Source organism: Tamandua tetradactyla, chromosome 2, assembly GCF_023851605.1.
Source record: "Tamandua tetradactyla isolate mTamTet1 chromosome 2, mTamTet1.pri, whole genome shotgun sequence".
Classification (NCBI taxonomy): domain Eukaryota; kingdom Metazoa; phylum Chordata; class Mammalia; order Pilosa; family Myrmecophagidae; genus Tamandua; species Tamandua tetradactyla.
The window spans coordinates 61,682,706-61,695,240 of record NC_135328.1 but is presented as its reverse complement, the minus strand read 5'-3'; the positions used below and the strand labels follow the sequence as shown (position 1 = coordinate 61,695,240).

The 12,535-nt window shown below is 38.6% G+C and overlaps 1 protein-coding gene across 3 annotated transcripts in view; it reads right to left on the bottom strand.

Moving 5' to 3' along the window:
• Positions 1-12,535, bottom strand: part of KIF24 (kinesin family member 24) — an 89,379-nt gene that overhangs the window by 21,614 nt on the left and 55,230 nt on the right. For all 3 annotated transcript variants that reach the window (XM_077147902.1, XM_077147903.1, XM_077147904.1), the window contains 4 exons: positions 11,491-11,612; positions 10,602-10,707; positions 6,306-6,377; positions 364-473 (listed from right to left, as the gene is read on the bottom strand). In XM_077147902.1, coding sequence (XP_077004017.1) covers positions 364-473; positions 6,306-6,377; positions 10,602-10,707; positions 11,491-11,612 — 410 coding nt within the window. The remainder of the gene's footprint in view (positions 1-363; positions 474-6,305; positions 6,378-10,601; positions 10,708-11,490; positions 11,613-12,535) is intronic.

The following is a 12,535-nucleotide window of genomic DNA, read 5'->3' as shown; positions in this document are numbered from 1 at the left end:
TCCCTCTGAACCTACGTGGCTCTAAGTGATTCTGTCCTGACCAGTAGCATATATTCTGATCCTTACAATTAGAGTCAAGGCCAGCAGGAAGAAAACTTGAGCTACTAACTGTTTAAATATCACTGATATGGTAGAGTAGACTCCTGAACAAGGGAATGTGTTATCTTCCTCTTGTTATACTTGCAAAATTGCAGGGCCTACCTGGTCATCCTCTTCAAATGAAGAATATGTGTATTCTTCCAATAGTAGGATCACTGCCAAGAATGGGCTTGTGGAGCTCAAGATCAGAGCCCTATGCATGAATGAGACATGCATTCACACACACCAGGCACACAATCCACCATACATAGGGAGCCAACTTACCGATCAGCATAGCGCAAGGTATTCAGAGTGTGTTCAGTAGCCATGTGACTCGGTGAGACATTGGCTATCATGCAAGTTTTGGCATTGCCTATGAAAGAGTCCTTCAGGACCTGTTCAAATCAGAAGGCAGTGACATCAATGGAATACATCAACTAACAAAAGGCTTACTGACTGACTACTATGTACAGGACACTGGACCGTGGACCCTCTGTCTACAAAAAAGCAATTCAAGAAAGAAGAAAAATACAAGTGACCAATAAACACAGGAAAGGTCACTAATCAAAGAGATGCAAACAAACTGTAAAAACCACTAATACTTTCCACTGATGAAATTTAAAAATGACTGATGATAGCCTGCCCTGCAAAAGTCTAAGGAAATTGCATTCTCCCATGATGGTATAAGCTTTCAGGAGGGCAGTTTGGCAATATGCATGAAAATGTTAAAATTATTGGTTTGGTAACTATATTTCCAGACAAAAACAAAACAAAACAAAAAACCGAACAAGAATACACAAAGATGTTCATCACAATGTAGGTATATAATAAAACTGGAAGCAATCTAAGAGTGCATAAATAGGGAATAAACTCAACAATTATAATTGAATACAAAGCCACCAATAAAAATGATAATGTATATCGGATTTAGGTACATGAAAAGATATCTAAAACTCATCTTTGAGTGAAAAATGTATAGGACCCCAAGTGGGTTATACATGTAAATATAAGTCGTTATACATGTAAATATATGGGCATGGAGATGCCTGGAAAGATATTCAATAAAATGTAGCAGTGGTTGTCAATGGGAGGTGGGATTTTAAGGTACCTTTTAACCTCCTTTTACCTTGTAGGTACTGTCTGAATTTTTAAAAAATTAATAGGAATATATTTTCTGGGGTTAGGGAACTTGTTTTAAAAAACAGCAGAGCCAACATCAGTATTAGGAGACATCACCTACGAGGGAAGTTCCTAAATCCCTAGCTGAAAGCATACTGAGAAAACACAGACTAACAAACAGAACTGCTAGTTCTGACTAGTAAGGAGCTATTATCACCTGTGTTACTATGGATTCTGCCTTAGGTCCTGTGGAGCTGCTAGGCTAGCTGTACAAAGTGAAAATCCTGTCTAGATGCTGGACTGGCTTCATTCTGCAGAATATAAAAATTTTCTTCTCGAGCTTCCTCATCTAGCCTGTTCTCTACTGGGCTCAGAACACTGTGCAGAATGGTGCATAACTGTCTCTGTTGCTGTTTTTTGCCTAGGCACACCTGTCCACATGCCATTCTTCTGCATCCATTATAGAAGCTGATGCAGTATATATTGGTTTTTTTCCATTACTAAAGCAGCACATTTTCATGGCAGAAAAACCGAAGAAAAAATGTATTAACTATATAGTTTCACTAGCCAAAATTATCACAATATAATTTTTGTTTTTTCTCATTATATATATTTTTAAATTATAAACCAATAAATGGTCACACCATACATAAAGATATAAAGTGAAAAGTTAAAGTTCCACCTTTATCCCTATTCCCCCCCTTAGATGTATCCAGTGTTAACTGTTATTCTTTATCTTTCTAGACTTTTTTCATGTATGGTCACATAAATAATAGAAAAATATGTTCTAACATAATAAAGGCAATCATATTATCACACTATTCTATAGTTTCCTTTTTAAAAAAATTAAACATTTTATTTTGGAATTATTTCAAGCTTACCAGTTACAAAAATAATGTAAAACCAATACACACAACTCTAATACATCCCCACCCAGATACACAGATCCATCAATTTTTAACATTTTGCCACATTTGCTGTATCATTCCGTCAATCTGTCTAACCATCAACCTTGGAAGCATTTACGAGTAGACTGAGGCATTGTCACTAATGTAAGTGCCTTAAAAACTGTTCAAGTTTAAGAAATTTAACAATACAAAGCTTACAGTCTACATTTCAATTTCTTCATATGTCCAAATACTGTCCTTTTGGGCATTTTTGCCTCAAATGTTAGATCCAATCCAAGATCATGTATTGCATTTAGTTGTCACTGTCTCTTTATCATATTTTTTTAAATTGTGGGAACATACATAAAACATAAAATTTCCTACCTCAACTACTCCCAAACATTCAATTCAGTGGGATTAAACATGTTCACAATGTTGTGCTACCTTCACCCCATCCATTACTAGAAATTTCCCATCACCCCAAAGAGAAACCCCACACTCATTATCTATTAACTCCACATTTCCCCCCTGATAACCTGCACTTGACCTTCTGTCTCTACGAATTTGCATATTCCACTTTTTTCACATAAAGTAAATCATACAATATCTGTCCCTTTGTATCTGGCTTATTTCACTCAAATGATGTCGTCTTCAAGGGTTAGCATGTATCAGAACATCATACCTTTTACAGCTGAATAATATTCTTTTGTATGTACACACCACATTTTGATTATCCATGTATCTTTTGATGGACATTTGGTTTGTTTCTACCTTTTGGCTTTTTAATTTTGATGAAGTTAAATTATTCTTTCTTTTGTTGCTTGTGCTTTTGGAGTAGAGTCTAAGGATCTATAGTTTAATACAGGGTCCTGAAGCTATTTCCCTATGTTTTCCTCTAAGAATTTTATAGTATTGGCTCTTACATTTAGGTTGTTGATCTATTTTTTGAGTTAATTTTACATATCATATGAGATAGGGGTCCAATTTCATTTTTTTGCATGTGGCCATCCAGTTTTCCCAGCACCATTTGTTGAAGAACCATTCTTTGCCCATTCAGTGGACTTGGCACCCCTGTCAAAAATCAATTGGCCATAGATATGTGGGTTTATTTCTGTACTCTTAATTCTATTCTATTGGTCTATATGTCTGTCCTTGTGCTAGTACCATGCTGTTTTGGTAACTAAGGTTTTGTATTAAGTTTTGAAACCGGGAAGTGTCAGTCCACCAACTTGTTCTTCTTTTTAAAGATATCTTTGGCTCTTCAAGGTCCCATGCTGTCCCATATGAATTTGATGATCAGTTTTCTTATTTCTGAAGAAGGCTATTAGAATTTTTATTGGGATTGCATGACATCTGTAAATTGCTTTGGGTGGTGTTGGTATGTCTTAGTTTGCCAGGACTGCAAATATCACACTGATTAGCTTAAACAAAGGGACATAATGGGGGCGCACAGTTTTGGAGGATAGAAGTCTATCATAGCGAATGATCCAGGTGTAACTGAGGAGAATGCATCTTCTGCTGCTGTTGGATGAAGTGTTTTATATATGTCTGTTAGGTCTAGTTGGTATATAGTTGTTCAGCCTTCTATTTCTTCACTATTTTTCTGTTAGATGTTTTACCTATTACTGAAAGTAGAATACTAAAATATCCTACCATTAATGTAGATCCATTTACTTCTCCCTTCAGATCTTTCAGTATATATATATTTGGGGGGGGGGGGGTTTCTGCTGTTTATAATGTTAGATCTTCTTGAATTGACCCTTTACCATTATACAGTGTCTTTCTTTGTCCTTTTTAACTTAAAATCTAATTTGTCTAATATTATTATAGCCACCGCTGCTCTTTTTTGGTTACTATTTAATGGAATATTTTTTTCATTCTTTCCCTTTCAACTTACTTGTGTCCTTGAATTTAAGGCTCATCTCTTATAAACAGCATATTGTTGGGTCATGCTTTTTTATCCATTTTTCCAATCTTTGCCTTTGTCTTGAGAATTTATTGTATTCTTCAATTCTACTTGTTGCCTTTTCATTATTTGTAGTGCTTTACGACATTCTCTTTCTGTTCATCTACATTTCCCTCAATGTTTTTTCTGTGTTTTCCTTTAACAGTTCGAAATATTTAGGATCACTTTTTTTTTGTATGCTATGTGCTAGGGGGTCACTATTTATTCTTTTTCCATGTGAGTATCCCGTTATTGCAGCACCACTTGTTGAATTTGGGGGGGGGGGGGTAGTGCACAGGCTGGAAATTGGATGGACCTGGGTCTCTTGGACCTGGGTCTCTGGGATGGCAGGCAAGAATTCTTCCTGACCACTTTTTAAAAGTCTTTGGTATGCAAATGAAGCTGCATGTGAGAAGGATAGAGGGAGGAGGGCTGTAGACACAAATGAAACCAGAAGGAAAGATAGACGATAAAGACTGAGATGGTAAAATCTAGGAATGTCTTAAGTATACAATGATAGTGACTAAATGTACAAATTAAAAAAATGTTTTTGCATGAGAAAGAACAAAGGAATGTCAATATCAAAATAGATGGTGATTCATATTTTAAAAATTTAACTTATGGGCAGTGCGACGGTGGCTCAGTGGCAGAATTCTCGCCTGGCCATGCCAGAGACCTGGGTTCGATTCCCGATGCCTGCCCATGTGAAAAAAAGAAAAAAAAGGAAGAACTTTAACTTATGTGTGAGATTAAAGCAAAAAATGTTTATTTGGTACAAAAAAATAGTCTTTGGTATGTTCTTCATTGAGGGTTTCTACTGCTTTATCCTGTTTCTTCATATGTCTTTTTTTTTTTGCATGGGCGGGCACCAGGAAGTAAATCTTTGTATGTTTTTTAATCTTTTGTTACAACCTGGATTTTGATATTTTAACATGTTATCTCTGGAATTTAGATATTGAATCAGCTATTTCCTTAAGCTTGTATTCAGCTACTGTTATGAGAGATTTTCTTGAATGCCAAGAGGTAACAAAAAACAAAGAAAACACTTAGCCCACTCTTTGTAGACTGGTCTGTTTGAGTGCCGTTCTTCAGAGCTGGCTTCCCTAACCATAAGTTTAGAAAACAGCCTGAGGCAAGCATAGCATCCTTCTGGGTCTCTTCTGAGCATGTGTCTTGTCCTGGGCATGCATGTGTGGTCCTAAAGAATTTCCAGTTTACACAAATCCAAATGTCTCCTTTCTCCTAGGAAATGCTCTTTCCTCATGGTCCCAGGCTATACACTGCATGTTCCACAGCTAGCAATCCTTTGCCCTAGGCAGCTTCAACTGGACTGTTTTCCTAGTGTTCTGTAAGAAAGCTTTGTGAGCCATCTCTACACACGGGGAAATTTCTAGGACAGTGAGCCTGAATGAGTGTCCTGGTTCAACCCTTCAGGCTACCAAACAATCTGGCACAGACTCTCACCCATCCTAGTATGTGCACAATGGTTACCCTGCTCCCTCTAGGATCAGGAGCAGGGATACACACTGGGGGTGCAGGCTGGCTCAGTCCTGAGCTGGTGAAGGGACTGAGGGATAGCCAGCAAGGCCACCATACTATTTTCTAACCACTTTTATTGATTCAGGCTTGACTTGACTGCAACCCTTTAACTATTTCCCAGAGCTTTGAGAAAGATGGTTCTGCCAGATTTTGCTTATGGCTTACAACTTCTGTGGGGGTGGGGGAGCCCTGGAGTGTCTCAGTCTGCCACCTTGATGACATCCTATAGCTTACTTTTCCATAAAACAGTAGATCTTGGCCATTTTTCCTATCAGTACATGTTATCTAAATCTATCTCTTTGTTTTTAACTGCAGCCATTAATATTTGTCCTGAAACTTGTCCTACAGCCAAGAAAGTACCAAGGACAGCTACACCATACTCTACAAGGGTTCAGAGATTCCCATTTATTGTCAAGGTCTTTTTTTACATTGGAAATAAATGGAAAGCTGCTGAATAGTGACCAGAATAGGGCTGCTGCTTATTCTTCTGCCAGCGGGGCTGCCACCCACATCAGAGTCATACCGTACTGAGTATGTCTGTATACTCTGCCTCAGTATGTCCCTTTCTCCTACTAGACTGAGAGTTCTTGGAAGGAGTATGACTTCCTCCCTCTTTACACAACCTGGCCTAGCATCATGGCTTGCTGACAGAGAATACTCTGCTGAATGAACAAAAGAATGGAAAAATGAACAAATAAATTAACTAGAACAAACTCAAAGTTCACACTTAACTTTACCTGAGTTAATTTGCTTTGCCTGAATGGGGTATGGGTGTGTTCCTGATCCAGTGCTCGGATACATTCCTTCAGCTGCAAAGTGGGAGAAAAACAACAAGCACATCAGATTTTGGAATGAAAGAGGGGAGTGAAAGATCAGATACTATAGACACAGGAAGCTTAGTTTTCTCGATAAGTGATCTCCTAAATATGTCACACTCAGGCAATCCCCTGAGTCAAAGTGTCCTGGTAATTTCCTGCTCACCAAGAAAAATCAAGCTAGAATGGGAAACACTGCACTGTGCTGCCTAGCTTAGGGCGCCCCATAGAGGTTGTGATCCTAGGATAAACTCTGAGGTGATGAAGGGGTACAGATGAACCAAGGGACCTACTCTTGGGTTCTGGAGTCTAAGCTTTGAGATGGGAAGATAGGAAATACTACTGGTTTGCCAGCCACCTTTCTGTCCTCTTCTCAACTATAGATATATTTAACTGAAAAAAAATAGCTATACCCACTGTGCCCCTCCCCACCCACACATTCACCTATAGGCTTAATGGGACAGTAGTAATTCTAGAAAGTCAGAGCTAGGAGGGACCTGAAAAATCACTCATTTTAGAAAAATACAGTGAAGAGTACTCATTGGACATCACTAACGCCAGTAGAGGCCCACATATTTAAACCTCCAAGGGCAACATGCCCATCAGAAACAGTGGGAAGAGCAGAAGATGAAGAGGGATGTGGACAGATGAGGGAAGGGAGAATTTCTATTTCTTCTTGGGCTGAGTCATGCACCTAGCCTAAAAGGCAGTAAAAGTAAAAAAGAGAAGAGGAGGAAGGAATCCCAAGGAAAGACTAGTGCTGGATGGTCATCAAGATTAATTAGGCTTGAGAGCTGTAGCTGTTCTTAGTGGCAGCCAAAGAGGTCTCCAGCTGGGACTCAAGGCACCTGTCCCTGCCCTGCATCCTAGAATAGAAGGTATGAAGTTTAAGGATATAAGAAGGTATAAAGGAATTCCTCCTTTATTACAAATCAATCCAATATCCCCAAACTTTAGCACTGAGAAGATCTTCCAGAAGGAATGTACACCTCACAAAGCACATTTTTGATTCTGCTCCAGAGGGCTTTTTGCCAGGCCTCTTTGTATGCCATAGCCCATTTGAAATAGACAATGTCAAGTTCCAAAGGGCTGGTATGACTTTATAGGTATTTCTTTCCAGGTTTTATAGCTGATTCCTGGATCATAGTTCAAAATACCAGAATACTGGCTAAAGGCCACGGACCCTGTCCAATTCACCTAACCCCCGTGAGTCTTAAAATCTAATCTGTAAAGTGGGGATAGTAAGAGAACTTGCCTAACTTACCTCACAGGGTGTTATGAAGACTAAACTGACTTGTATAAATAGTAAAAGCTCAAAATACATTGGCTCCAGACTTCCTTGGACAAATGTTTGATTCTAAAGCTGGGAGAGAGAAAACGTAAGATGGGCCTGGACCATCCTGTAGTGCTATAGAGTAAGAAGGTGTCCTAAAATGAGGGGGCATGTGGAAAGTATACAGAAGACAACTTGAAGGAGCGCCCAATGGCCAAACTCCAGCACAGCTGAACAACAACAATAAAAAAATGATAGCAATGGGGTAAAATGAGTGAATAAAATAAAATTCATTCACTAGCACAAATAATATAATAAATAAATAAATTGAAGAGAAATAGACCTTCCTTACAGCAGAATTCTAACTAATGTAGAAGGAATGATGGGAATAGAAAATTCCATTAGGCAAACATGACAGCAATAACTGCTGCAGACAAGAATCAATGGACGCTAAAATTAGTAAGCAAAAGTGTAATGTAAACAGGATATTTGTATAATCTCAAAGTATCTCCCCACAAGATACTTATTAATTGGAAAAGGGAAAATAAAAACTTTGCAGTGGAGAAACCTAGCAGAAACCATCTTAACTAAGTGATCAAGGTTAACATCACCAATAATGAGACAGTTGACCTCAGCAAACACCTAATATGATACACTAAGAATATTATATAATTTCTGTGGCATTCTTGCTAACCAAAAGATGAATCTAATCATGAGAAACATCAGGCAAACCCAAATTCTATAAAATAAAATAATTATGGACATTCCATAAAATAACTGGTTAATATTCTTCAAAAGTGTTAAGGTCATGAATGACAAAAACTGAGGAGACTATAGAAATATGGCAACTAAACGTTAATAGAGAATCCTGAAATGGATCTGGGACTCAAAAAAGGACACTGGTACATTTGTAGAGTCTGTTGTGTTCAATTGATGTTGCCACTGCGTGACCTTGGTAAGAAACAGTTGAAATGTGCACCCCCAGCTGGGAGGATTGGCTACCCTCCCAGAAGGAAGCATACTTTGATAAAGATATCTAGGTCCCAGGAAGCTCCTCTCAGTCCCTAGCCAGCTCCCAGAGGACCAAACTGGGCCTGGTCACATAAGATAATTGGAATTTGGCCACTATTATGTAAAGATATCATAAAAGTTACATTCAAGCAGTTAGAAAGGAGAGAAAAATCTTAGAAAGAGAAAGTATCATCAGAATCTTATCCAGGAAAAGAATGCTCTGCTGTGGATTTTTACTAATGAGACTCTGAATGCTGTTTCCAAGATCTCCCAGCACTTCTCTTCAGGTGTTGGTGCCACCTTACCTGGTGATGTACCTATGCCCTATTTTTATTTTTATTTTTTTTGCATGGGCAGACACCAGGAATCGAACCCAGGTCTCCAATATGGCAGGTGAGAACTCTGCCTGCTGAGCCACCGTGGCCCGCCCAACTATGTCCTATTTTTTAAAAGTTCTTTTATTTACTTTCCTAATAGATTCTGTTTTTTTAATCACTGAAGTCTGTGTTGCAAACCCGAACCTATAAATTAAGTGGTCACAAATATCACATTGCCTTTTGTGCAACAAAATTGGTGTTGTCGGCAGGATTTGCATTTCAGCATGGTTTCATAGTGGGAAATGTCACCAAGAAAAGCCTTAGAAAATCCGTGCAGAGAAAATGGACTGCGCTCTTCTGAATACTGTAATGCTTTATTAGGACCATTCTTGATAGGTCTGAAGTTGGTAGTTTCTCGTCCTTTTTGTATGCAGTATGTTGTTTTGGATTTGAATGTTTTATAAGGCATTTGGGAATTTGTAATTCAATAATCCCTTTTCAAGATTAACTTGAGATCAGTGAAGGCTGAAAACTATAAAAATCAAAAGGTGCCACCTCCTTTATCTTTTTTTGGCTGTGCATTCATTGTTACAGACATTAGCGAGAACGCTGTTCAGGAGTTGGGAGAGGCATTCAGTAATATCTGACATGAGAGCTGGCAGCCTCCAGCAAATAGCACTAAGAAATTAATAGTGGGCCATAAGCTTTGGACATTGATTAAGAGATGATGTCATTCTCTCTTAATTTTGGATTCTCCCAAGGCAAAGAATCCAGAAATCCCGGGATAGGATGATTTACCTTATTCCTCACTTGTGAAGGAATGGGCAAAATGCATGGGACCCTGTAAAGATTGGGGAAACAGAATTAAATAGGGAGAGCCTATTCAAGTTACTCTCTGTCTAGAAAGCATTCCATTAGAAAAAGGGGAAGAAATGGTTGGAGTGTATCAAAGAGGACGGGCTTTATTAATAGTATATAGGAAAATGTGTGAGCAGAGCAACCAAGCAATTTCTGAAAAGATCAATCTTCTGAAAAGATTAATTGTGAAAAGGAATTGCCAGAGCTGCAGGGAAAACTGTCCGTGCTGTAGAATCAAAATTTTATTTTGGAAAATCAAATTTGTAATTATCGGTCAGTAGCTGAAAAAGCCACAGTCTGTGTGGTCCAATATAAACATAAGAAGAGAGGAGGTAAAATAAACAAAAAGAAAATACACACAGTATGAGGCCGGGTGACAGTTATATAGGGGATCTAATATTAATAGTTCTACTTTTTATATTTGAAAATTAATAAAGTTTTGAAATTCTGTGCGAATGAGAAACTTTTCCTAAGTTAACTCTTCAGCAACTTTAATAACACTTCTGTGCCTAACTGGAAGGGAGAAAGGAGAGAGAAGGCAGGAAAGAAGAGGAGAGCTGCCTAGAGTTGCCTATCTGACTGTACATCTTCTATTTCCAACCCTGAAATTCTGCTGCCAGCTAAGAGCATGGCTGTTGCTCTGATGATTCCACTCCACTCTTGTCCCTTCTGGCTGCATGTAAAAAACGAAAAAATAAAATAAACAAGGGCAAAATCTCTCAAGAAGGATTTCTAGGGTAAAATTTTTAAACAACTTACAGCTAGAAGACTCTGGTTTATTTCTGCACCTTCCATCTTTGTCTGTCTATCTGTGTCCCTGGCATCTGCTGCTCTTTCACTGCCAGCCAAGTCAATAAAGGAGATCCTAGAGAAAAAGACACAGCAGGGATGACTTCTTTGGGCTTCAGTTTATTTTTACATCAGTCAGCATTTTGCAACCTTAGGAAAAACTTAACTCTAGCCCATCCTCAGGAAAGGAAAGACATTCCTGTCAGCTTTCCAAAATTATCACAGGATTCTAATCTGTCAGCTGCTGCTGGTACAGTTCACTCAGGCATTTCTGTTGCTTTTAATCATCTGTGAGAAACTATGCCTGAAATTAATAAAAACACTTTCCATGAAGCTAAATGACCACAATGCAAATCTCTAAGATGACCACTTACATAATTAAATACAAACACTTTTGTGTGCTACTTTCAAGGAAAAAAAAAAAAAGGACTCATTACTCAGAGGTGAGATAAGCTCATCAATCAGTTTGACAGAGTTTCCTAAGATAGTACCAGCGAAGCAACGAAGGTACCCAATTGTCTTATGGCTTCTTTCAAGAAGGATGGATTCATTTTCCCTTTTTTTAGTCTGTAAGCTCTCTGAGATGCATTTCTGTTTCTCTGCTGATACTGAGTTTCAAGTTAGAAGCAATCAATGTCCCTTTTAATAAGTTAGTTTGACCAACAATAGGTCATTACTTCATGGTTAATCAACTGATGGCACTTTAGTACAATGATTTATTTCAGGGCTAACAACCCTGCTCTGTATCAATGAAATGAAGAATTCCATGGTGTCAGGGTATCCTGTTGTTGATAACACATATTTCAAAGTCACATTAGGGAAAGGCAGACAATCCAATCCCCTGCATATTTCCACTCACCTGCCAAACGTCCTCTTGGCTGAATCTTTGATCTGAATTTGGATGATAGCATGGGAGCGGGAAGAGTCTGCATTTACTCCAGTGGCCCCAGTGCTGCGTTCCTTGCTGCCCTTTAAGATCACCTGAAAATAAAATCTATAGGGTAATTTCCACAAGCAGTAAATAAAGCCCTCTGGATCCTAAGAGTTGGCTGAAAACAGTAAGGACAAAACATATTATTTCATCAGTATGTGGAAGGTTGATCCCGCCACATGCAAAGTTGCCCAGATACCAAATCATACCTAGTAAGTCTCCAATGGCAATGAAAACAATGTGAAATACTCATCTTGGTGTAGAACATTCAATAGCTCAAGAGCTAATTTACTTCTTGATCTCATGGCTGTTTTTAATATCTTTGATGGATTTAGCCTGGCTAACATCCCCAGGGCATAAATCAGCTCCAAAGTAAGGTCCCATAATATCCATCTATCTTAATAACTGAAGCAAAGGACAGAAATGTGCAGCACAGAATCACTGCATCCACCTGTTCTATCAGGATGTAGCCATAAAGGAGGTCAGGACTGCTGTGTTGGAACAAGCAGGTGATGAGTTATTGTGATTGCCATGAGCCCATGATTTCCCTTGAGACTAATCCTCCCAAATGGTATCAAAAACTAACCAGGTCCCTCTGGCTACGAAGGAATAATGGGATGAGACCTCAGTATTGGTCTCCTGCCCCTGGAAAAGCCAGATGCGAATATGCTGCCCTGATTTTTGGACTGGGAAAGGAGTGTTGGTTACTAAGAATCAAAAAGGTGAAGTACTTTAAAAATATTATTTGATCGACGCCTCACAACAGGCTAATATGAGGTTAGCACAACTATTATCCCCAGTTTACAGAAAAGGAACACACTCAGAGGTTAATTTGCTCATGGTCACATAGTTGTATAGCAGAGACAAATTCCACATCCTGAATATCTGACTCAAAAGCCCCTGTGGTTTCTGTTATAGTGTAGGCACTTAAGATACCCTCATTTATTTTGCAGTCAATTATAGGCAAGGAAGT